At 36.1% G+C, this 27,169-nt stretch overlaps 1 protein-coding gene across 1 annotated transcript; it reads right to left on the bottom strand.

Moving 5' to 3' along the window:
* Window positions 1-656: 656 nt before the first annotated feature.
* On the bottom strand, window positions 657-27,169 carry TSBP1 (testis expressed basic protein 1). The gene is made up of 2 exons (XM_088796337.1): window positions 27,079-27,169; window positions 657-1,464 (listed from the first exon to the last, which is right to left on the bottom strand). Exons 1-2 carry the CDS (start codon window positions 27,167-27,169, stop codon window positions 944-946), a joined length of 612 nt encoding a protein of 203 aa, XP_088652463.1. The 3' UTR covers window positions 657-943.

Raw genomic sequence — 27,169 nt, 5'->3', positions numbered from 1 at the left:
ACTACCTATGATGTTTCCCTCTTCAATCTATTTTGCACAATCACAAAATTAACATTTTTTTTTTTTGTAATGCTACTTTATTCCATTTACTCTCCTTCACAAATACTCCGGAAAGCTTCCTGTTGCCTGCTGAGTATAATATCAATTCCACGTTTGTGTTTCCAATCCCTTCAGCGTCTTCTAGCCCTCCTTTGCAAAATCATACCCCAGAATCCTTCTCATGAACCTGCAGCAACAAAAAAATTGCCTGCTTCCTGGAGAGCATGACACTGGCTGTCTCTAATCCCTTTGCCTTTCTTCTGCTCTTTCTACTGCATCAGCATATCTGCAACTTACCTGTCTTTCTAGACATGTCACATTCCCTTCCCCATGAAGCCATCCCCTTTATCTTCTTATCCCAAGAGGTTGCTAACTCCTATTATACTGTCCCTGTAAAGTACATTTTGACACTTAGATGTCATTTTTTTAAAAAATTGTCATATCACTATATATGTTACATGCTACTTGATTGCAGGGACTGACTTATATTTTTCTGACTTATGTTATTGCTAGAACAGTGCCTTGTGAACATTAGGCCACTATGTAAAGTTATTCGTTGGTTAGTTGGTTGGGCTATCACGGAGACATTTGTCAAAAGAAATTACTATACGTTTATTTAATCAAAATGTTTTATTTTAGAAAGTATTCAGTGTTTCTTGACTAAGTAATATAAGTATCAACTTATAAAACAGTTGGAAGCTGAGGTTTGGGGCTGAGAGGTCTAAAATGATGCAACTTCTAAAGAGCAGAAACTGCAGATTAACGGGATTCTATGATTGTGATCCGTTATGCAACGTCTGAACAGGACTTGGATTTGGGGCATGGGAATCGTAATAATCAGTCGTCTCATGGGCTTTCCTTTCATTTACCCTCACTCTTCCACCGTTTGTTGTATTTCCTTCCTTTACTTGCCTCTGCCCCTTTTTGAAGATTCTTTTTTACCCTTGGCTTCTGGTTCTTTCTTTCCTTTAACTTTGTCCTGTCCTTCATCACCTTTCTTGTTTTTGGTGTCATTTTGTTTTGTACCTTTTTTCTTCTCAGCATCTCCCTTTTCTTCGTCCTGCTTTCCTTCATCTTCAAAACTCTCCTTTTTCACTTGGGCTTCCTGGCCTTGCGGTATCCCGGCCTCACTCTTCCTCACCCGGGCTTCCTGCGTTTTCAGTATTCCCGTGTCACTCTCCTTTTCTCCGACCTCCGTTCTTGTCTTGCCTTTCTCCAACGCAATGCCTTTCGCTTTGCTTTTGGACTCCGTTTTGCGCATCGATGTCAAGGACTCGTCAGAACCCGTGAATAAGATTTCCTTCTTCAGTGCTTGCTTGTCTTCTCCACTTCCCTTAGACCTTGTCGCGCCTCCACTTTTCAGGACCGGGCCTTTGGGAACTGGTTTCTTTGCCAGTTCTCCATCTGTATAACCTGGAAATATAACTGAGCACACAACAAAAGCGCACGGTTCAGATATCAAGTACTTTCTGTTTATTTCTACTTTTCCCCCTGTTACTGGTTTCTTTCTCTTTTCTTTTTCTCTTAAAACTGACAAATTGGAGATAACTTGAGTTTTTCCTGAAAATATAAAATGGTGGAATGCTACACATAAAATTATAGTAAGTATTGATTGATAACATTCCAGACTCTTTTTAATAAGTTGGAAGATTATTGAAAGAAAAGGTAAAATGTACTATAAATGAACTGGCATTTGTTCAATATATTAAGGCTAATGAAAAATGCTTAATACCTAAAGAAGGATGTATTCTGAAAAGAAATAGAATTTATTTTTAGAAAAAATTATGGAAAGAAGCAATAATTCTTAAAATAGAAAATGGAAACTCAAAATATGTTTTTCATATCGAATAAAAGCACATCTTATTATGCAAAAGTAATAATAGTACTAGCTGATAATTGTTAAGTGCTTACCACACACTAGACACTCACTGTTCTGAGCACTTTATATGTATTAATTCATTTAACCTTCACAACAACCATATAGGGTAAGTACTCTTATCACTCCCATTTTACAGATGAAGAAACTGAGGCACAGAAAGTTTAAATTAATGTGAATATGGTCATGAAGTTAGTAGGCAGTGGAGTTGGATTTGAACCTGAGGAGTCATACTCTAGAGTTCAGTTTTAACCACTCCCTACACTGTTTCTTGCAATATCTGCTAACTCTGTTCGCAAAAAGTTCAGGTCCCTTTTATCATGCATAAGTAAGTCAGCTCTGCTGTGCTTCATTTCTGTGTTATCTGATAAACTTGAATTTGTTAGCTTCTATTTTTTTCATTTTTATTTTATTATTATTATCTTTTAGTGATTTGATTCCCTGAATTAAGAAAAATAAGAATATCTGTGATACCAAGGAGAATTGTATGGATTCTTGGTATGGAGCAGAGGTATGTCTTGCTTTGAAAAGAAATCTAACATTTACTATTCATGTAGTAGAAAGAATAGTGAATTTAAAAACTGAATCAAAACATCTGGGTTTACTATTCCTGCTAGCAGGGTTTATTTGGGCAGATCAGTTAACCCCCAAAGTCTCAGTCCTCATCTTTAGTCAGCTATGCCCCCTTTGTAGAATTATTTAATGATTCTAGTCAAATAGTTTAAGGAGCATGGCCTTTAGAGACAAACTGGTTCAAATCTTGGCTCTACACCTAACTAGCTGGGTGACTTTGGGCAACCTTCACTTTTTTATCTGTAAAATGTTAGTAGCTACTTCACAGAAGTGTTATGAGGATTAAATAATATCACCGAAGGAAAGCACTCAGTACAGCACATGGAATATAGTACTTTGTCAGTAAGTATTGGCTGTTACAATGACCAAGGAGATAGCACAGGCAACAATTCTCTCTCAACTATCAAGACAGGACATTCTTAGCTCTAAACAAATAATTTAGAAGAATGGTTAATTGCATTACAGGAAGATTTCTTGCATAAAAATTATTTGACTTCTTTAAATATTGAAAGCTTTTTGTTACATTAGAGTTTAACGTTAAAAAAACTGATGTACACATAACTGAATTTTATCAGTTGCAAAAGGTGAGAGATACCTGTATTAGGTAAGAAGGTAACTATAAATCAAAATAGATGTTGTAGTTCAGTGTTTTCTGATGTTGTCTCTTTGGTATTTTAAACTTTTGATACCAAAATAAAAATAACATTAGATACCTTGCATTAATGCTTTCTGAACCCCTTTGTGTCTTTTCTTCCTTCGTGCTTGTTCAATAAGACGGGTGCTGACATTTTATTCTAGACAAACCCATTTCCAATTTTTTAATGAAAATCAGTGGTAATATAGCCTAAGTACTTCTGTATTGAGAGAAACAGTCCAGAATATATTGATATCTGCCAGTACTACCGGTGGACACAAATTTTGTTTGGGGTATGGTGTGGTGTGGAGAAGAGTATGTTTTTCCACTGAAGCTTCAAATTTTAATTCTATGGAATGTACTCCTAACCAAGCTGACTTTCTTAATATATGAATAATTTTTAGTTTTACCATCTTTTGTGGGTAATTTGTTTCATGTTTACTACCTGATCCATTTTTAACCTAAATTTACCTCCTAAATTGTATAGATTTTGTTAATCAAAACTAATTATTGTAAGATTTAAGGAAACAATCAGTATTTATTCTAGCTACAGTTTTCCTTATTTTATAGAAATTTGAAGAATTTTATTCTTTTCCCTTTTGAAAAATACCTCTAGTCACTTTTAAATAGTATCTTCATACCTATGATTGTTTTAATAATTTTGCTGTATATTTACATCTTGAATTTAATCAAGATAATTAGATTTTCTAGGATTTATTTTTTCAGGAAACTAGTTATCCCGCAAATTAAGATTCACTTTATTTCAACTTTGCATTGCAGAAGTAAGTCACAAATTCTAAGTTCTCTCCCTTCTCCCAGATTTCTAGATGGTGCATACGTATTTTCTTTACCTGGATGTCATAAGCTCCATAATGTAAATATTTGTAAACCCTGGGTGATGTCCATTTATTGCAGGCAGTAGCCTATACAACCAAATTTTAATACAATAGAAAGATTTAATCAAGATCTTGGTGATCATTGTAATGTATTTGGGCTGATTAAAAAGTTTAAATTGGATTCATTTTTGTTAAAGCTGAAAGATATCAAGAAATAGCTATTACATTAATAATTCTAATTTTACGATACTTAAAATAATGTAGAAAACAGACCACGGGCTTTATTAGAAAACGAATCTTAGGTTCTTAATCCAGTGGCTGTCAGGGAGAGCACAGACATGTCTAGACTCTACATGATCTGTTAAGCAATAGAGAGGTGAATCATTAGGGTTCTCAGGCCACGAATCAACATTTTAAAAGGTCATATACTTATTAGCTACATGTGAAGGTGAGAACATAAGGGACTCAACTTGACAGATAATGAAGTCTGATGGGCTGATTTGTCTTAAATTTCTTTTTGAACAATGGATTAAACCTTACCCTCTTTTACTAAAACTATCAGCGGGGAAGAATCTGTTTGAAACATTGTCATACGATCTTTTAAAAGAAAAAAGTTAAAAGACTAAACTGATTTTTTTCCAGCAACTGAAAAAACCCCATATTCATTAAAAACTAATTCATCTTCAGGAAGGGACTTGACCTTCTTACGGCCCTCCTTCCTTTGTAAGGAGAACACGGCCTGTCACCTTCCCGTCTGGGTGGGGAAGGGCATTTGAGGTACAGACACATCATGGCTGCTCTGAATGTGTATTGTCTCTTGTACTGTGAATCAAAAGAAAATAACTGTCCTATTCAACTTTACCTCCTCCCCCAATCACAAAGCCACCTTTGTTCTAGTGTAAACTGAGAAAGAAGAGTAAGGCTTAAACATGACTAAATATAAGGACATATATTGCATTTGTCAGTGTTTGGAATGTTTGAGATGCTTGAAATGCATCTCACTACATTTAAGTCTTACTTCTTATGGTCATATATTTACAGAGTTTTAAAAATTATTCTTGTATTTTGTTTTATGTCATTTCCTTGAAGAACTGAGCCATGCCTTAAGTAATCCTGACATAGAGAAATCTGAATTTAGAAAACAGTTAAAAGCCAAACATTACTATAAATGGGATGTCTTCTATTTTTAACTTTTTCGTGTGCTTTTAATTTACAGCTTCTCTAGTAGGTGCATTTATGCATTTACAAACACTTGATTTATAGAAAAGATTTCAGGACCAATCATAAAAAGGCATCTATTGTTCAGTATAGAATGCAGTGTGTTGGCCTGGGAGGCGTGTTTACTTCAGGAAGTAAACCATGCTGTTTACCAGCTCTTTAATCCTGGGCCAATGTGTGAGCCAGTCTCCTGATCTATAAGGTGGGGAATGATAACAGTCACCAGGCAGGGCCATGGTAAGAATAACATACTGTTTTTGAAAATGCCTCACACAGTGCTCAGTATATAGTAGGTGCTCAATACTGACGATCCCTCAAAGGTAAAGTTATTTAGAAGGCAACAGAAAGTAGTTAAGATTTTGTTCTTAACTAGTTTTTTTTGTATTAATATGATTCAGTGGGGCTTCACTTACAACTAAAAAAAGACTTCTAAATTATCAGCAAAGAACTAATGGAATTCAAAAACCAATTTTTCTTTCATTATATTTTGCTGGGAGTCAGTGCCGAGACTGTTTCAAAGCTCAGAAGATGGCCAGCGGTTATGACACCCTTTTGTGGTAACTTCATCTCCTCTACAGTAATCTGTCCAAAAATAGTTACTTAAAATATTGCTTGATTCTGGCGAATGGGGACATTTAAAATGACCGTAGAAGCACAACAGCCAGGTCAGAAAATAACTATAAACAGTATAAAATATCACAATTAAGAACAGATAAGGAGCTTACCCACAGGAGATAATGCTAAAAATAAAACACAAAAGAAAGATCAGTGAAAATTTTCTAACTTAAGGAAAACCAGACCCCAGTGATACCAATGGTAGGTGAATGCAGAAACAGGACCTCCAGGGAGTGTAAAACCATCTGTCTCAGGAGTGTGACTGGCCAAAGGTCTACACCCTATTCCACAGAGAAGGTTATCTTTAGGGGGCCATTTAGTTACTGTGGGGGATTGAATTGTTGGGTGACAATTAAGTTCATGAACTTACCACCGTGCTTACATTGGTAACACTGTACAAACAGCTCGGTAAGGTTTCATAACCCTGGTATATCAGTGTCTCACAGCTGTGTTTGTGTCGATGTGTGGCGGTGTCTTGCTGAGTGGCATTCATTATTGTTTGGGCATGTTTTTGTGTGCAGTCGTGAGAATGTCTGCGCTTGAATTAGAGCAACGAACAAACATTAAATTTCTTGTTAAATTTGGCAAGAGTAGAAGTGAAATCAGGGACATGTTAGTCCAAGTTTATGGGGATAATGCCATGAAGAAAATGGCAGTGCATAAATGGATTAAATATTTTTATCAGGGGAGACAACGTGTCACTGATGAAGAGAGGTCAGGGCAGCCAGTAACAAGCAGAACTGATGAAAACATTGTAAAAATTTGTCGAATTGTGCATCAAAATCGTCAGCTGACTGTGAGAAGCATAGCAGACCAAGTAAACATCAATAGGGAAATAATTAGGAAAGTCTTAGCTGAAAATCTTGGTATGAGAAAGGTGTATGCAAAAATGGTCCTGAAGGAGTTCACCAATGAACAAAAGCAAAGGAGAGTCGAAGTTTGCTGAGACCTTTTGGAGAGGCAAGATGATGTTTTGGGCCATGTTATCACTGGTGATGAAAGATGGGTGTACCAATACAACCCTGAAACAAAATGTCAAAGTGCACGATGGAAGTCAGCCAATTCTCTGCGACCAAAAATGTTCCATCAGTCCAATCAAGAGTCAAAATGATGTTGCTAAACGTTTTTTGATATCAGAGGGATTATTCATTACGAATTTGTACCAACTGGACAAACAGTTAACCAAGTTTACTATTTGGAAGTGCTGAAAAGGCTGTGTGCAAAGGTTAGATGAAAATGACCTGAACTTTTTTCCAACAGTTCATGGCTTTTGCATCACGATAATGCACCAGCTCACATGGCACTGTCTGTAAGGGAGTTTTTAGCCAGTAAATAAATAACTATTGGAACACCCTCCCTACTCACCTGATCTGGCCCCCAATGACTTCTTTCTTTACCCGAAGATAAAGGAAGTATTGAAAGGAAGACATTTTGATGACATTCAGGGCATTAAGTGTAATACGATGACAGCTCTAATGGTCATTCCAGAAAAAGAGTTCCAAAATGGCTTTGAAGGGTGGACTAGGTGCTGGCATCAGTGCATAGCTTTCCTAGGGGAGTACTTCGAAGGTGACTGTAGTGATATTCAGCAATGAGGTATGTAGCACTTTTTCTAGGATGAGTTCATGAACTTAATTGGCAAACCTTGTATCTATTTTACCAAAATTCAAACTGTTGCATTGCCTACTTTCACAGTTTTTTTATGTCAGTTTTTTACCCACTCTCCTTCAGATCCATTTGAAAAATGTGTATTGTCGGTCAATTATCAAAATCATTACCTTGTCCTGATACTTACTCTTTACATTGATTTTAGGGGGTTTTCTTTTTTAGTAAAAATTATCCATCACAATATTATAATGAGGAAAACAGGCTGTCTTGGGACTATATGCTACCAATAATCTTTGGTAGTAAATGACTAGAATCAAATACAAGACCATTATATTTTGTTACAAAAGGAAAATAGATAATTGAGAAAGTACAAGAAAATCACTTACTTAAGAAACATTGACTACTCTAAAGTAGAAGAATATGGAATACAAAAAAATTTAGGAACAAAAACTGAAAGGTGCTAGACACAGAAATAGTAAGGTAAGGAAATGATCCAAACTTACTGATTTTTCCGGAACTGTCAACTGCAAGAGACAAAGACAAACACATCAGTAGGTACTGGGCTTTCCTTTCTTCTCCAACCCCAAGCCTCTGCACTGGATGGAATCTGTGTTATAAACAACTAAGTTCCATTTGTTTAAATGTGGGAAACTTCTACTTTTCATCCCCCTTCTCTTGGCCTGTTGTAGTTTAAAAAGAATTTGTGATTAGGTACTTTATTTAAAAAGTTTTTATTGAAATATATTTGACATATAGCATTGTACAAATTTAAGGTGTATAACTGATTAATTTGATACATTTATATATTGTAATATGATTTTCAGTGTAGAGATAATTAGCATCTCTATCATATTATATAATGATCCTTTCTTTTTAGTGGTTGGAGTAATAAATTGTAGTTTCTTAGCAGGTTTGATGATTTCATTCAATATTGTTGTCTATATTCATTATACTATGCATTAGATCTCCAGGGCTTATTTACTACTCATTGCAAGTTTGTACCTGTAAACAACATTTGTCCTATCCCACCTCCCAAACCACTGAAACCACCAATATACTTTCTGTTTTTATAAGTTCGGCTTTTTTAGATTCCAAATGTAAATGATACCACACAGTACTTGTATTCCTCTGTCCGATTTGTTCATTTAGCATAATATGCTCAAGGTCCATCCATGTTGTTGCAAATTGCAGGATGTTCCCCTTTCTCATAGCTGAATAATATTCCATCATATATATGTCTATATCTCTATCTCTGTCTCTATCTCTATATCTACCTTATTGATTCATTCATCGGTTGATATGGACGTTTAGGTTGTTTCCATATCTTGGCTATTGTGAATAATGCTGTAATATACAAGGGAGTACAGATACCTCTCTGATATCCTGTTTTCATTTCCTTTGGGTATACACCCAGAACGAAATTGCTGCATCATTTGGTAGATCTATTTTTAATTTTTGAAGAACCTCAATATTGTTTTCTATAGTAGCTGAACCAATTTACATTCCCACGAACAGTGTACAAGTGTTCTCTTTTCTGCACCGCTTCTCCAACACTTGTCATCCCTGTTCTTGATAGTCCATCTAACTGGTGTGATGTGATATTATAATATCTCACTGTGGTTTTGATTTGCGTTTCCCTCATGATTAGTGATGTTGAGCATCTTTTCATGTATCTATTGGCCACTTGGATGTCTTCTTTGGAAAAATGTCTCTTCAGTTCTTCTCTTCCCATTTTTTAATCAGATTGTTTGTTTTTTGTTATTGAGTTGTATGAGTTATGTTATTCATATATTTTGGATATTAACCCGTTATCTGATATTGGTTTGTAAAAAATTCCCCCCATTCCAAAGGTTGCCTTTTCTGTGCTAAAGCTCTTAAGTTTGATATAATCCCACTTATTTAATTTTGCTTTTATTGTTTGTGCTTTTGATGTCATATCCAGAAAATCAATGCCAAGACCAATGTTGAAGAGCTTCTCCTCTACATTTTCTCCTAGGAGTTTTTTGGTTTCAGGTCTTATGTTTAAGTCTTTGATCCATTTTGAGTTAATTTTTGTGAGTGGTATAAGATAGGAGTTCAATTTTATTGTTTTGCATGTATTTATCCAGTTATCCCAGAACCTTTTGTTGAAGAGACTTTTCCCATTGGGTGTTCTTGGCTCCCCCTTCTGGAATATTAGTTGACCATATATGTGGAGGATTAATTCTGGGCTCTCTATTCTGTTCCATTGGTCTCTGTGTCTATTTTTTTTATGCTAGTACCATATTATTTTGATTACTACAGCTTTGTAGCATAGATTGAAATCAGGAAGTGTGATACTTTTGGCTTTGTTCTTGTTCCTCTGGATTGCTTTGGATATTCAGGTTCTTTAGTGGTTCCACACAAATTTTAGGACTATTTTTTTTCTTCTATTTCTTTGAAATGCCATTGGTATTTTAATGGGGATTGCATAGAATCTATAGATGGCTTTGAGTGGTACGGACATTTTAACAATATTAATTCTTCCAATTCATGAACGTGGGGTGTCTTTCCATTTGTTTGTATCATCTTTGATTTCTTTCAGCAAAGTCTTGTAGTTTTCATTGTACATATCTTTCACTTCTTTGGTTAACTTTATTCCTTTATTTTATTGTTTTTGTTGCTATTGTGAATGCGATAGTTTTCTTTATTTTTTTCCCAGATATTTCATTATTAGTGTATAGGAATGCAACTGATTTCTCTATGTTGATTTTATATCCTGCAACTTTACTGAAATTTTTGATTAGTTCTAATAGTTTTTTGGTTGAATCTTTGGGATTTTCTATATATAAAATCATATTACCTGCACAAGTGACAATTTTACTTCTTCCTTTCTGATTTGGATGCCTGTTACTCCTTTGTTTTGCATAATTGCTCTAGCTAGTGCTTTCAGCACTGCTGAAGAAGAGTGGTGAGAATAGGCATCATTTTCTTGTTCCTGATCTCAGATGAAAATCTTCCAATTTTTCTCAAGTATAATCTTAGCTGTGTTTATGTTGTATACGACCTTTATTATATTTAGGTGTATTCCTTATATACCCAAACTGTCCAGGTTTCTTATCACGAAATGATGTTGTGTTTTGTCACGTGCAATTTATGCATCTATTGAGATGATCATACAATTTTTTAATCTTTTATTCTATAAAGTGATGTATTGCATTGATTTACACATGTTAACCAGTCTTTAATCCCAGGGATAAATCCTGCTTGGTCATGGTGTATAATCATTTTAATGTGTTCTTGCCTTCAGTTTGCTAATATTTTATTCAGAATTTTTATTACCTTATTTATTAGGGATATCAGTTTTGTTTTCTTGTAGTGTCCTTGTCTGGTTTTGTCATTAAGGTAATGCTGGCCTCATAGAATGAGTTTGGAAGTGTTCACTTTTCAAATGTTTGGAAGAGTTTGTGAGGGATTGGCATTAATTCTTTAAACATTCGGTAGAATTTACCAGTGAAGCCGTCTGGTCCAGAGGTTTTTCTGTGTTGGGAGATTTTAGGTTACTGAGTCAATTTCTTTACTCATCATTGGTCTGTACAGATTTCCTATTTCAGTCTCAGTAGGTTTTATGTTTCCAGGAATGTTTTAATTTCTTCTAGGTTATCTAATTTGTTGGCATTCAGTTGTCCTAGGTATTTCTGTAGTATGAGTTGTAATGTCTCCTCTTTCATTTCTAGTTTTATTTATTTGAGTCTTCTCTCTCTCTTTTTCTTAGTTTAGCTAAATGTTTGTCAGTTTTTTTTGTCTTTTAAAAAAACCACCTGTTAGTTTTGTTAATGCTGTCTATTGTGTTTCTTGTCTCTATTTCATTTGACTCCAATCCTTTATTCTGCTAACTTTGGACTTGTTTTTCTTTTTCTAGTTTCTTGTGCTATAGTTAGGCTGTTTACTTGAGATCTTTCTAATTTCTTCATATATGCATTTTCACCATAAATTTTCCTCTCAGAATGGCTTTTGCTATATTCCATAAGTTTTGATATGTTGTATTTCTGCTTCCATTTGTTTCAAGGTAATTGTTTAGTTTTATTTTTTTTGATTTCTTCTTTGACCCATTGGTTGTTCAGCAGTGTGTTATTTAGTGTCCACATATTTGTAGATTTTTCAGCTTTCCTCTTTTTGTTGATATTTCCATTACCATTAAGTTTCATACCATTAAGGTCAAAAAAGATAGTTGGTATGATTTCAATCTTCTTAAATTTGCTAAGATTTATTTTATGTCCTATAATATGATCTGTCTTGGAGAATGTTCCATGTGCACTTGAGAAGAATGTGTATTCTACTGCTGTTGCATGGAATATTCTATATATGTGTGTTATGTCCATTTGGTCGAAAGTATGGTTTAATTCCCATGTTACCTTGCTGTTTTCTGTCTGGATAATCTATCCATTGCTGATAGTGGGGTATTGGAGTCCCCTAATATTATTGCCTTATCTATTTCTCCCTCCAGATCTGTTAGTATTTGCAACACACACACACACACACACACACACACACACACACACACACACACACACATATATATGCTCCAATGTTGGGTGTGATTGTTATATAAATGATTATTATATTTTGTATTGATCCCTTCATCATTATATAATGACCTTCTTTTTCTCTTGCTACGGTTTTTAGCTTAAAGTTTATTTTATCTGGTATTAGTATGACTATTTTCACTTTCTTTTGGTTTCCACTTGCCTGGGGTATCTTCTTCTATCCCTCCACTTTGAGTCTCTGTGTCTTTACAGCTGAAATGAGTCTCCTGTGGGCAGCATACAGTTGAGTCTTGTGCCACTCTATGTCTTTGGGTTGATGAATTCAATCCACTTATATTTAAAGTGATTATTGATGTGTAAGGACTTACTACTGCCATCTTACTGTTTTCCTTCAGGTTTTTTTTTTGGTCTCACTATTATTTCTTTTTCCATCTGTTTCTTTCTACCTTTGTTAGTTGATGGTTTACTGTGGTGATATGCTCAGTGTCTCCTTTTTCTTTTTTGCAAATCTTCTCTAGATTTTTGCCTCGTGGTTACCATGAGGCTTACATAAAACATATCTCGTGCATAAAACAGTCTATTTAAGGCTGATAGCAACTATTTTCATTCACCTATCAAGGCTCCACCCTTTACTCCTTCTCTTTTATATTTTTGGTATCACAATTTATCTCTTTTTATGCTGTGAATGTGTGAACAAATTATAGTAGCAATAGTTGTTTTAAATGCTCTTTTACTTTAACTTTTACAGTATAGTTATGTGGGTAACGCATCATTCTAATATAGAGTTACTGTTTTCTAATTCTGACTTAATTTTTCACTTTTACCACAATGTTGTGCGTGTTCATGTTTTGATGTTGCTGATTAGTATCTTTTCATTTCAGCTTGAAGCACTCCTTTCAGCACTTCTTATAAGGCAGGTCTAGTGGTGGTGAACTCCCTCAGTTTTTCTGGGAAAGCCTTTATTTTCCCTTCATATTTGAAGGATAACTGCTGGATAAAGTATTCGTGGCTGGCAACTCTTTGTATATATCATTTCCCTTTCTCCTGGCTTGTAAAATTTCTGCTGAGAAATCTGCGGATTGTCTGCCTAATGGGAGTTAATTTGTAGTTTAATTAATTAATTCCCTCATTCTGCTGTCTTTAAGATTATCTCTTTATCATTTGTTTTTAACAGTTTCATTATAATGTGTCTTGGAATGGTCTTTTGCATTGAGGTAGTAGGGTGTCCTATTAGCTTCACGGACTCATATGTCCAATTCCTTCCCAAGGTTTGGGACGTTCTCGGCTATTATTTCTTTAAATGAACTCTCTGCCCTCTTCTTCCTCTCTTTTCCTTCTGGCACACCAATTATTCTTTCTGATCAAATCTGAAATTTCATGGGGTTTCTTCACTTTTTTAAGATCTAAGTTCTGTATCCTTTTGTTACTGAATTATTTTTATATTTCTATCTTCCAAGTCATTTATTCTTTCTTCCATCTGGTCTCCCCTTTACCTATGTACTCTATTGCATCCTTCATCTCAATTCTTCAGCTCTAGAATTCATGTGGTTCTTTTTTCTATTTTCAGTCTCTTAGGTGAAGTACTCCCTCTGTCAATTTTATTACTGAATTAATTGAATTGTCTTTCTGAATTTTCTTGTAGCTCATTGAATTTGTTTATAACAAATACTTGAATTTTTTATCAGTTAAAACACAATATTCTGTGCCTTAGACTTTGGTTGCTGGAGAATTATCATTCTTTTTGTGATACCTATTTCCTTGATTTTTCAGAGTATTTGATGATATATGCTTCTGCTTTTTCATTTGACATAGCAGATACATCTTTAGTTAAAAATTTATATTTACTTTGTTACAATTCAGTCTGGCAGTTAGAAACCTTTTTTTTTAAATTCCAGAAGGTGGCACTGTAACGGGTTTGTGATTTCTCCTCCAGGACCTCGCTTTGAAAGCTGCAATTGGGGGCACACAGATAGAGCTGTCAGAGCCGGGGGAGATATGGCTTAGCACCTGTGGCTTTGGGGGTGCCCGCAGGCTGGTAGGGGGATCCTTGATTGGGGTACTCCCAGAGGTCCATGGGCAGACCTGCTGATATCCGAAGCAGACAACAGAAAATGCATTCCTTCAATGCTCTTTGATATTCTGCCTCTTTCCCTTTCTTGTCATTCCTCCAAGTCATGGAGGTCCCTCCTCTGATATTCAGGTGCTGCTGTACAGAAATGGGTCCCTCCAGGTGCAACCTACACAACGGGGCAGCCAGTTGATCACTCACCACTTTCACTTTCCACCTTCTCTGTGGAAGGGATTGCTACTGCACTGCCCAAATCCCAGTGCCTTGCAGTGTGGCCATGGGGAGGTGCGGCGAGTTCACCCTCTGCTCTGCCTCAAAACTCATCTCTTTCCAACTCCAATGGCATGCTGGATTCCCCTGACAGGCAGGGTGGACCTCGACAAATTCTCTATTGGCTGTGGGTATCTGCCCAGTTTTGCACTCTCCGGGTTTCATTTTTCCTGATAACAGGGAGTGGGGATGGGGCAGGTTCACTGACTCCCTTGGATCTGCCCCCACCCAAGTCCCATCAGCCCACTTTCAGAGAGCAGGAGGGTAGAAGCTCCCGGATATCCTGTTAATGTGTAGAGGCACTTAAGTTCCTTATGATGTCTAATCAAAGGGCGGAAAAAAAAGAAACAACTCACCCTGTCTTAATTCTGATGTCACTGTGATTAGCTATTTAAAATTATCTTTTCATTATTCATCAGAAATTTTGTCCAGAGTTTCAAGATTACAATTTATAAAATAGGGGATATACGCATAGAATGGTCTTGCTTAGGAAATGTGTGCTAACACTAGTCACTGACATTGTTTTATAAAATGAGGTACATTTGTGACTGGGTACTGAAATATGGGTATATCTCTTATGTTGATGTCACTTGGTACATCTATCATTAAAAAGCACAAAATGATAAGAAAGCATGAAATTGTGAGAAACGTAATACCCAGGATTATGTTTACCTGGCATAAAAATGGGTATTTAAACTCTAGAGCAGGGGTTGACGAAGTATAGCCCACAGAACAAATCCAGCCTGCCTCCTGTTTCTGAATGTCCTGTGAGGTAAGGATGAATAACACATTCTTAAATGGTTGAAAAGAAATAAGAATATTTTGTAATATGTGAAAATTATATGAAATTCAAATTTTAATGTCTACAAATAATGTCTTATTGGGATACACTCATTCTCTTTCTTTTACATACTGTCTACGACTGCTTTTGTGTTACAACAGCAGAGTTGAGTAGTCGTGACAGAGACATTGTGGCTTGCAAAGCTTAAAATATTTATTATCTGGCCCCTGCAGAAAAGTTTGCATACATCTGCCCTAGAAAGAAACTGAAGTACTCGAAACAGATTAGGAACTTACTAGTCAGTATTTCCCTACTCTCATTTCCCTAATTCTTTCTTCTAAGGTATCATCAAGACCCCTAGCAGAATGCAGTGGTATAGTGGGGCAGCAGACCCCTCACTTGTTATAAGAACCTGCTGCTTCTCACCACCTGTATGACTCTCACTGTGATCAAAGTTACTGTTATGTGTAATTGCTCTCTGTATTTTAACCCTTGCCTTCCAATCAATCCCAATGCAGCAGCCGCAGGAATCCTTTTAAAGTTTCTGGTGAGATCAGGTCAATCCCCTGCTTAAGATCCATCACCGACTCCCCATGTCTTGCTTGAGCCAACGTCAGTCATTACAGCACCTTTCAAAGGAAGATCCTGGAAGATCTGTCCTTCCATAACTCTGATAGTTTCTCTTCATCTTATTTTTCATTCTGCTGCAGCCTCACTTGCTTTCTTGCTTTCCCTCAAACAGTCTTGAAAATGTTCCTGCTCCAGAGTGATTTACTCATTGTCCTCTTTGCCCAAAATATTCTCCCCTTAAATATCTGCATGGCTGATTATTTAACCACTTTCATGTTCTATCTCGTAGTTCCATCAATTGCTGAGAATGGGGTGTTGAATTTCCCAGCTATAATTGTGAGTTTTTCTATTTCTCTTTTCAGTTCTACTAGTTTTCTTTCCTATGAATTTTGAAGCTCTATTGTTTGGTACATACACGTTTGGGATTTCTGAGTCTTCTTGGTGTATTGATTTTTTTTTGTTTTGTTTTTTGAATCATTATGTAATGTCTCTCTCTTTATGCCTGGTAAATTTTTGCTCTGAGGTCTACTTTATGTAATATTAATATAGCCACTCCTCTTTTTTTTCCCAAATTAATGCTTTCATGGTTTTTATTTTCTATCCTTTTATTGAGAAATTTGAGGTGAGTTTCTTATAGATAGTATATAATTAGGTCATGTCTTTCTAAGCTACTCTGCTAAGTTTTTAACAGGCATTCCTTTTGTAGGTTCACAGAAATATTAGGAAGGTACAGAGGTTTCCCATGTACCCCCTGCCGTCACACATGTATGGCCCCTCTAGTTATCAATTCCCCCCACCCCTCTCTGCTCTGGGTACGTTTGTTACCATTGATGAACCCATAGTGGCACATCAGTCACCAAAGTCCATAGTTTTACATTATCATTCATTCTTGGTGCTGTACATTCTCTGGGTTTGAACACATGTATAATGACATGTATCCATCATTATCATATCATACAGAGTATTTTCACTGGCTTGAAAATCATTTGTGCTCTGCTTATTCCTTCCTCCTTACCCCCCCCCCCCACTGCACCCCTGTAACCACTGATCTGTTTACTGTCTCCATAGTTTTGAGAATGTCACATAGTTGGAATCATACAGTGTGCAGGCTTTTCAGGTTGGCTTCTTTCACTTAGTCATATGCATTTAAGTTCCTCCTTGTCTTTTTATGACTTGATAGCTCATTTCTTTTAGCACGGAATAACACTCCATTGTCTGGATGTACCACAGTTTATTTACCCATTTACCTACTGAAGGCAACTTGGTAACTTCTAAGTTTTGGTAGTTATGAGTAAAGCTACTATAATCATCTATCTAACAACACCTGCTTTTGGTGGTGTCCATGTTCTGGATTTTGGCCATTTTCATAGGTGTGTAGTAGTATCTAATTTTTGTTTTAATTTATGAGATATATATATATTTCCTTAATGACATATAATGTAGAGTATTGTTTCATATGCTGCTTTGCCATCAATATCATCTTCTTTGGTGAGGTGTCTGTTAAGGTCTTGGGCCCATTTTTTAGTTGTCTAGCAGTTTCCTTATTGTTGACTTTTAAGAGTTATCTATATATTTTGGTTATAGTCCTGTAGTAAATGTGTCTTTTACAAATATTTTCTCCCAGTCTGTGACTTATCATCTAATTCTCTTAATAGTGTCTTTTGCAGAGCAAAAGTTTTTAATTTTAATGAAGTCAAGCTTGCAATTATTTCTTTGATGAATCATGCCCTTGGTGTTATAGCTAAAAAGTCATTGACATACCCAAGGTCTTCTAGATTTTCTCTTACGTTATATTCTAGGAGTGTTATAGTCTTGGGTTTCATAGGTCTGTGATCTATTCTGAGTTATTTTTTTGTGAAAGCTGTAAGGTCTGGGTCTATATTAATTGTTTTGCATGTGGATGTCCGGTTGTTTCAGCACCATTTGTTGTAATGACTGTCTTTGCTCCATTGTTGAAAAGACTATTTTGCTCCATTGCATTACCTTTGTCCCTTTGTCTGAGATTAATTAACTATATTTGTGTGGGACTTTCTGGGCTAACTATTCTGTTCCAGTGATCTATTTGTCTATTCTTTCACCAATACTACACTGTCTAGATTATTCTAGCTTTATAGGTAAGTCTTGAGGTTGGGTTATGGCAGTCTGCCAACTTTGTTCTTCTCCTTCAACATTGTATTGGCTCTTCTGGGTCTTTTGACTCTCCATATGAGCTTTGAAATCAGTGTCAATCTCTACAAAATACCTTGTTGGGATTTTGTTGGGATTGCGTTGAATCTCTGTATTAAGTTGGGAAGAAATGACATCATGACAATTTTGAGTCTTCCTATTCATGAACATGGAATATCTTTCCATTTATTTAGTTCTTTGATTTCATTAATCAGAATTTTGTAATACTATTTGTTTTTTAATTGGTGCATTTAGATCAACAGTTTTATAAAAAAAAAAAAAAAAAAGAAAGAAAACACAAATACATTTTTGTAGTTTGCCCAAGTATTATGAAAGGCAGGTCCCAATTCAATTCATTGAAGGAAGTCAGAAAAGGCTTCCTAGATACAGCTCCTTATTCTCTGAGCAGCACTGGTGGTCCAGGTTTAGATATGATAAAGTTTATGAAGGAGAGGGCGAAGGTCAACTTCTTTTATCTTCACCTGTACTTTAGTATTTTCTTTGTTTACATTGTGCAGTCTGTCCCTCCTTATACTTGCGCTTATACTCTCATCTTCTCATTTTATTTTTTCTATTTTTATCTTCTGGAATTTTGTTTTGTGATCCTATAACTTTAGACTGAAAAGCAAATTTTTAGTGTGTTATTTCCATGGTCTTTCCTGTGATCTGACCCAAACTTTTTTTCCAGCATTTTTTCCCTTCTGTAACTTAATTCTCTAAAAAAATGAGCAACTTTTTTTCCTCTGTCCTTGCCACATGGTTTCCTGTTTCTGTGGGGCTTTGATTTACCAAAACCAAAACCAAAAATAAACCAACAGCAACAAAAAACCCCCCAAATCCTCAAACTATTGTAATTTAAAGGAATACCAGAAAACATGGAGGAAAAGAGATGGAAAATAATCTGACTCTCCGAGTTTAGAGTTGTCAGATATCAAAAGTATAGTGCAAATAAAGGAACCCAGATGTAAAGAGGACCAGAAGAAACTGAGAAAAACAATTGGAACTTACCAGCTGCTACTGGACCAATTGCTAAAATAAAATAAAATAAAACAAATTATTATTTTTCTAAGTTATATAGTCACTTCTCATTGAAAAATCCACTTAGAACATCAGAAATGGGACTTTTGGAAACATTCACTCCTGTACAAATATGTTATCCTTTATTAATTCAATATTAACCCTGATTTAATAACCTAAAAACCTAGGCCATTTTGGAAAGCCTGTGTGAGGGGTTATATGAGTAAAACTCACTTTTTCTAATGATTTTTAAAAAAACCTTCTTAACTAGGGTAAGGGTCAAAACCTTTCAGGAGACTGGTAACTAGTCAAAGGTTACTAACTTAAGTTCCCTCTTTATCTTCTTTTCTGTCCTTCAATATTCTCTTTCCCTTTCAAACCTCTACCACTATGTCAGCTCTCTTTTTGCAGCACAGAAAGTATATTTATAATTATCAATTTAAAAACGTATGTCATAATTTTTCTTTTTTTTCTTTCTGATAATCTCTGGGATTTAACTAGGATTCTAAATTTGGCTTTAAAAATAGCACGTGTAAAACATGTAACGCATGCAAGACAAGTGTTCTTGCACATCTTTCAGGGGTTTAGAATAGGGCAGAGCAAGGATCAGTTATAATGACACATGAGAAATCCCAAGAGCTTCAATTTCCTGACCTTCTTTTATAGTCCTAAATCTTTCATAGTAGATATTTTTATTTTTTATTTATTTATTTTTAAGATTTTAATTAAATACAGCTAACATACAGTATTATATTAGTTTCAGGTGTATATCATAGCTATTCGACATTTGTATACCTAAAGTAATCCCTATGATAAGTCCAGCAACTATCTTACACCATACAATGCTATCACAATATTATTGACTATATTCCTTATACTGTATATTACATCCCCAAGACTTATATGTTTTATGCATGGAAATTTGAACCTCTTTTATCCCTTCACCTCCCCCCCTTTTACAATTTTCAATTACAGTTGACATTCAATATTACTTTATATTAATTACTTTATACAACATTGTGGTTAGACATTTATATAAGAAGTGATCCCCCTGACTAGTGTAGTACCCACCTGGCACTATACATAGTTATTATCATGGTAGATTTTTTTAGAGTGGGCAAAATGGAGTTGAGTTTAGTCCATCTTCCTTTTCTTTTCAATTTTTATGAGAATTTAAAACTCTTCAAGAGCTATCAATATTTAAGTTTTGCTTTTATTTTTCTTCCTATTTTAATTTCTAATCTTATGATTCTTCACTTTCCGTTATATTATTTTTCTAGGTCGATCACTTATTAATAGTTTACTTATTCCCACCTTAATTCAAAATATCTCAGCTAAAGTTTTTATTACTTTACAAAATTTGTTTTTAATAACAAGTCCATATTACGTCTGTCCACTTTATCCTTTGCATCAATAGAGTTTTTTCACTTAAAATTAATAATTTTAGGAAATACAGAAAAATCTAAAAGCAAAAGAGATAGGAAAATATGCCACTTAGGTTTTGTATTAATAGACGTGATTACAGCCAGTCACAGCATGGGACCCCCAACCCTGTGGGAGGCCAAAGGGCATTAGAATTGCCAACCAAAGAGCACGTTGAGTTTAAAAAAGAGCTCTAATCAACCTAACACAAAATTCAAGCTTCCAAAAATTCAGTTACTTTATAGTGGGAGGGAAAAAGAATTTCTGAGACCATTGCCCCTCCTAAGAATGAAGCTGCAATGAAATATGATAAATCAACCCCTATGTTGGTTTTGTCCAATAGCCTCAGCTTCGAGGGCAAAGCTGGAGATGTCAGTGTAAGTATACCCACGACTTCATATAAACTGCAGGTAAGAGGGGTGGTGGGGGATGGCATGCAGTGATTGTTATTGTTTGGATATTAGGAGTTAATATCTAGATATTAGTTTCATTAGTATCAAATATTAATTTCACATAATTATTATAGGTAAGCATTATTGATGAATTATAAGCTAATAGTGACTATAAAGACTGTTATTACAGTAAGATGAAGATTTAGTCTTTGCTCACAGGTCATTTAGAAAAGAGTTAAACTATAGTCATTAGATAAAAATGTTTGGCCTTGTATGTGGGGTGAAGGGAATATGCAAAGCTGCTGAAAGGTCGGCAGCTGGTGAATTTACACAGAAAATCTCATTCAAGTCGAGGTCATACCCCCACCTAGTGTCTAGAATAGAATTTGTCTTAATGCTAGTGCTGCTAAAAATGGTAAGAATGGACGTTTAATCATCTGACAAAAATACTCGGCTCTCTCACACTTACAGTGATTGACTAGTTAATGTTAACTTAGAAGAAGCTCTTTGTGACTGTCAAATAAAGACCTAAACTGCTAGAGGTACTTCAGAATCCCGTATCAAAAACATAAAAATGGATCCTCTCGGGGGTGTTGCTTTGAAAGAATAACAAATATGGTCTCTGACTAATAAAGTTGGTGAGGTTCTCAACCTATGGTAATGAGACAGGTTAGCTAGCATGTCGCTAGGTAGACAGGGAGGTCCCTGGTGGAATAAACAAAGACAGTCACATCCTAAAATTCCAGGTTTTGAAATCACTCCTTCACTCCAGGACAAAATGTAACAAGGCCTTGAGGTTAATCATAAAATTCCTTTTGGCCTGACAAATGGAGCAGATCTGATAGATAAGAGTGGGTTACTTTGCTAATTCCTCCAGGATGGGCACACAGAACAAACCTGGCAGACGAATTTCACTAGAAGGCGCCAGTTCCCTTATTCAAACAGCTCCCCTTCCCCAAACAGGCAAGGAAAGTATAAAAGTAAGAGCTTTTGCCTCAGTCACCGTGCACTCCATTCGGGACCCCCCCTCCTGCTAGGGAGCTCTGACTCTTTGCTTTCAATAAACTATCCTCTTTTTTTTTTTTTTAAAGATTTTTATTGGGGAAGGGGAATAGGACTTTATTGGGGAACAGTGTATACTCCCAGGCCTTTTTAGCAAGTCAAGTTGTTGTCCTTTCAGTCATAGTTGTGGAGGTTGTGCAGGGCGCAGCTCAGCTCCAGGTCCCGTTGCCATTTTTTCTAGGTGCAGGGGGCACAGCCCACCAACCGTTGGGGGAATCCAACCAGAAACCTTGTGGTTGAGAGCCCACTGGCCCATGTGGGAATCGAACCAGCAACTTCGGAGTTAGGAGCATGGAGCTCTAACCACCTGAGCCACCGGGCCGGCGGGCTGGCCCTAAACTATCCTCTTTTTAAACCTCTTTGACTCTCCTGGGTCCCTGTATCCATTCTTCGGCTTCATGAGACACGATCCCGGCCCACACCCAGAAACTGCAGGCAGAGCCAACATCATTTACATCAGTAACTAAAACATGAAAAATTTAAGTCTATTTTAGGAGAGACAGGTAAGGAGGGGGACAGTATGTATATATGTTTCTTAGGAAATTGGGAAAAAAATAATTCCATATTCATTGGTAATTTTTGAAAAAGTGGCTATTAGAAATCCTCCACTGAAAAACATGCTAAAGTAGACTCTTGAAGCCTAGTAAGAGGAAGGAATCAGATGTTGCCACATTCGAATTCAGCTTTCATAAATTTCCTGTCTTCCCTCTTTTGGCTGAGAGACCTGATTTCTCTGCTCTCCCTCTCTCTTTGTCTTCAGATTTCCCTGGTGGAAACCCTTGTTTCCCCTTCTCAATTTAGTTTTCTTTACCAGTAGGCGTTTATGCTTTCCACTAATTTATAAATAACTTCATCGTTTCAGTAATGTTAGAATAAGGAGAATGAGAGCATCAGATTTGAAAGGAAACGATTAGCGGTACTACCAAATAGAGATAATACAAGTGAAATTTTTACAGAGATTAAATAATATACTCAAAGCCACATATCTGGCATTTTAGCTGGGATTTGAATCTCGAGCCGTCTGATTTTTTTTTGTAATCACTGCAATATATTACCTTTGCATCTTTTTTTTAAACCAGTTCACATCATGCAAGTGGTTTTATTCCATATTTAGAATTATTCCTTAGGGTGTATCTCTGGAAATGGAATTATAAGTTTAAAAGATATTATATTCTATGTATATTGTAAATTTGCTTCCTAAAAGTGTTATATTAATTTCAATGGGGTCAGTGATGTCTGAATATATAATTGTTACCAAAGCATCACCAGCATCGCTTATTATATTTAAGTTTTTCTCTTCGTTAGGTGAAAAATACTACCTCAGGCCCTTAATTGTTTATCATTTATTTAAATTTTTTTTTTTTTTTTTTTTTTTTTACCAGTCATTGGGCATATTATAGTTCTAAATCTTTAGTAACTTAAGGGTACTAGAGAATAGGAAGGCCAAGGGGGTTGGAAAATGTGAATGTGAAATCTTTTACTTCAGGGAAAATTTGCTAAAGGACACCGGAATTAAGAAATAGATGAATAATAACTTACCAATAGGTACTGTAGTAACTGGCAGAAAAACAAGAAACAAAAATATATTAGCTGAGTTTTTGGATCAAGAATAAGTTCCCTTCCTTGTTAGGAGATTTTTGGAAGACACCAAACCTCCCCCAGAAAAACATGCATAATGGAATCAGAGGGATTAGCATTTCTTTTGTGGTCAAGGAATAGTCCCAGTCTGATGTGACTGGCTTCAGCATATTTTAACATAGTGAGACAGGTTAGTTTTTATGGTTCCTAGGTAGACAGTGGGGGTCCCTGGAGGAATAAACAAAAAATACAGACAAATCCAGGCCCTGGAATGTCTCCTTGACTCCAGGACAGAGACATGAGACTATACCTTGAGGTTAATAGATAATCTCAAATCCCTTCTGGCCAGACAAAGGAGCGGATCTGATAGATAGGAATGCGTTGGTTCGTTAATCCCTTCAGGATGAGCAAACAGGAAAAAACCTAGTAGATGAATTCTATTAGAAGGCTCCAGCCCCCTTCCCCAAGCAGGCAAGGGAAGGTATAAAAGTAAGAGCTTTTGCCTCAGTCACTGGGCATCCTCATTCAGGATCCCCTCCCACTCAGGAGCTGCAACCTCTTCTCCTGCCTCTAATAAACTATCTTTCTTTACAACTCTTTGCCTCTCCCTGGTCCCTGTGTCCATTCTTTGGCTTCGTGAGACATGATCCCGGCCCACACCCAGAAACTGCCGGCAGATCCAACATTTACTTCATTTGGGGACTCACAGGAAAATATTCCTACTTCAGTAGTAGTAGAAAGGAAGCGAGAGCTAGTGCAGGTATGCTTAGGTCATGTTTTTCTTCCTTATCTAGTAGGGAAGATTTAAATTCTGCGCAGTAGTTTAAAACAATTATAAATTTGAATGCTAATTGCCACTATTCTCTTTCATCTTCCTGGTTTTTCCTTTTCTTCATTGCTATCTTCACATTTGTTATATCCCACCCTGTATATCTTTCCTTTTTGCAGAATAGAAAGTTTTATTTGTTATTAAAAGCGATTTGACAATTTTTAAAAAGAAAACAAAGTGTTTCTTTTAAATTTAGTCTCTTTGTCAAATGTTTATTTCCACTGAATAATTAACAACCCATCAGGTTGCTGAGTAAGAAGGGAAAGGGAATATTTGTAAATGAAAGCATTTAATGGAATTGGTCAGAATTAGAAAAAAATTTCTCCTCATTTTGGGATCCCAATTTGTACCAGATTTATGAAAAGAAAAGGAACTTACTGATAGGAACTGCTGCATGTGCTAAAACCCAAACACAAATTATTAGTATGGGTTGACACTGATGACAGAGCTGACACTGGTACTAGAATTTTTACTGACACTGTTTTTAGACAGGAATTTCTGGAATGAAAAGGAAGAACGAGCTGCAAAGCCTTTTACAATACGAGTTACTCTAGTCTCTTTTTTTCCCCCAGTAACGTAGTCATTTTGAAAGGGTGGGAAAGAGGTGAGTTTTTTTCCATTTATCACCCAGTTTTTCTTGGGTGAAATATTTCAGGATTGGAAAAAGCCTCATTTCCTTTAAGTTTTGCTTCTGTTTTCACTCTACTCCCTTCTCTTATTGCTTACTCTTTCATGAGTTTTCCCACTTTTCTGTCATTTCTGCCATATATTTAGTTGAAAATGTAGTCTTTTGTTGAAAAGTCAGTAGAGCCCCAATCCTAAGAGATTTTCATTCCACTCTTAATTATTTCTGTTTATCAGTTTCGTTTCCCAGATATTACTCAGTAATCCAAGAGAGAAGTTGGTTGATGTGTATGGGACTGTCAGTGAACAGGAGTGGTTCCAGCACAGTCAGAAATGAGGAGAGACTTCCCTTGTCCTGACTCCCTCCTCAGGCAATCGTATATAATCTCTTATGTCCTTACGCAAATATTTTAAAATATGCAGTCTTGTTTGTTTTCAGTAGGGTATTTTAACTTACTAGGGAAAAAATATCAATCATTTATTTTTCCAACAATCTTTGTGGTCACTGCTTCATATAAATTCATAAATATTCTATCAGGATTTTGAGGAGAGGGCGTGAGAAATATGTCATTCTTTTCCTTGAAATGGGAACAGCATGCTTGTCAGATGCCACAGCTCCATTTCCAGCAGAGGGACAAATGAACTACTTTTTCTTCCTAGTCTCTACTTCTGTGGGTGAGAAACGTGTCGGGAATGTTTAAATTCACATATAAGCTCTGGAGGGCAGTATCTTCTGCTTTGGTCTTTGCTGAATTCCCAGCTCCCAGCACACGGCAGGCCCTCAGTAAATGTATTTTTAAAAATAAGATATCCATTAATTTAGTGTTGCCAATTCAATATTATTTCTGTCATCCCCTACATTTTTATTTCCTACCAAAACCATTTATAAACTCTAATAATAAAAAAATATTAACAGCTACCATATTTTTCCATCGGTGACAATTTACAAAAATGTTCAAAAGCATTATTTCTAATTCCAGGTCACCTTAAGCCATCTCATTATTTGACTTTCCATCCCTGTGTTTTTTACTTTCTAAAATATTCACCAGTAACTTTAGAGGAAGTCACTCAATATAAAAACAAGAGAGAGTGAAAAAGTTGAATGTCAAAATGTTACATGTTCAGAAAAGCATATTAATACAGGGACCAACCCCAGAATTCAGGAATAGATACAGAACTTACTTGGCTCCTCTTGTTTTACTGTGAAAAATAAATCAAATAAATAAATGAATGAGAGGTTTCTGGATGAAGAACAGTTCCTTCTCAAACTCTTGATACTGGAAGTTTTAAAAACAGGACTTTGAGAGACCAACAAACTATTTAGAATCAGTTAAATATAGTAGGAGAATAAACATCTTCAGATTATTCTATTCAAGTCCCTCTTAATTTGACGCCTTTTTAGAAATTGGGAGAAGCTATTTCTTCCTTCTGATTTCTCTCGACTAATTCAAACTTTCGAAAACCATTGACTGGTGAGATTTTTATGTCACTTACACTTCATTGCCTCCTTATTGTTATTCCTCTTGTTCCCACCACTTCTTTGGAACGACTGTTGATTTGTCCTGAGCATTACTATGGTTCTTGTTTGCTAATTAGTGTTCTTCAGGTTAATTTTAGAAGTTTCTCTTTTCCCCATAGGAATAAATACCTGAGGGTTGGGAGGCCATATTTCTCACCATTTGATTGGGATGGAGGCACTCTTGACTTTAGACTCAGGTAAATAGACCTGAATCTGAATCCCAGCCTCTGCTGCCCATAATTGTGGGATCGTGGGCAAGTTACCTAGTCTCGTTACTTCCTTCTCTTTATAATAACAATACTCATCTGCTATAATGCATACAAAGCCCTGGCACCTTGTAAGTGCTAAATAAACATTGTTATTATAGTGCCACCTTTAGCACCGATTTCTTTCAATGAGAGCCTCCAAATGGACATTGATAGTTGATAACGGAGCTGGCTACTGAAAGTAGGAAGAGGGAAACGAAGCTAGAAGGAAAGGAATGCTGAAAAAGTTAATAAGCCACAGGGTCAGAAATATGTCTTAAGTCTTAGTACATTCACAGAAAAAATAGGGCACTAGATACCATCAGAAAACAATGATAATAGAATTAACAGAAACATGAGACTTACTTTTATATTTCCCAGGTCTTGCTTCAATAAAAAAGACAAACAAATAAATTAGTGTTGTTGGATCATGAAACAGAAACACATTTTCACGATGTCATTCCAGGATGAGCATCGCACACTGAAAAGCAGTGGACAGAAGGAGGATTAAGCGGGGGGCCACTGTGCCTGGTTATGGCAGGAGGGTCCTCAGCTAGCGGCAGAGCGCACCCTCACCTTTCCCATCTAGGTCTCTGCAAGTGTGAAGTCAGGGAGTGTGTGCCACCCCTACCTATTTCAGTGGAGCTGCTTTCTTGGTCCTCCTTTGCCCTTTTTCTCTCGCAGTCCCCACCAACATTCGAGATCTCTGCAACCCTCATCAT

The sequence above is a fragment of the Rhinolophus sinicus genome, chromosome 2 (assembly GCF_057876585.1).
Source record: "Rhinolophus sinicus isolate RSI-liver-muscle chromosome 2, RSI-T2T, whole genome shotgun sequence".
Taxonomy (NCBI): domain Eukaryota; kingdom Metazoa; phylum Chordata; class Mammalia; order Chiroptera; family Rhinolophidae; genus Rhinolophus; species Rhinolophus sinicus.
This window is presented reverse-complemented; position numbering and strand designations above follow the sequence as displayed.

Excerpts from the sequence above, each read along its gene's own strand:
- TSBP1 (XM_088796337.1), bottom strand. The coding sequence starts at position 27,169 with ATGATGAGGGTTGCAGAGATCTCGAATGTTGGTGGGGACTGCGAGAGA. Across the intron at positions 1,465-27,078 it reads AAGCAGCTCCACTGAAATAG|TTATATTTCCAGGTTATACA; the intron begins GTAGGGGTGGCA and ends TTGTGTGCTCAG.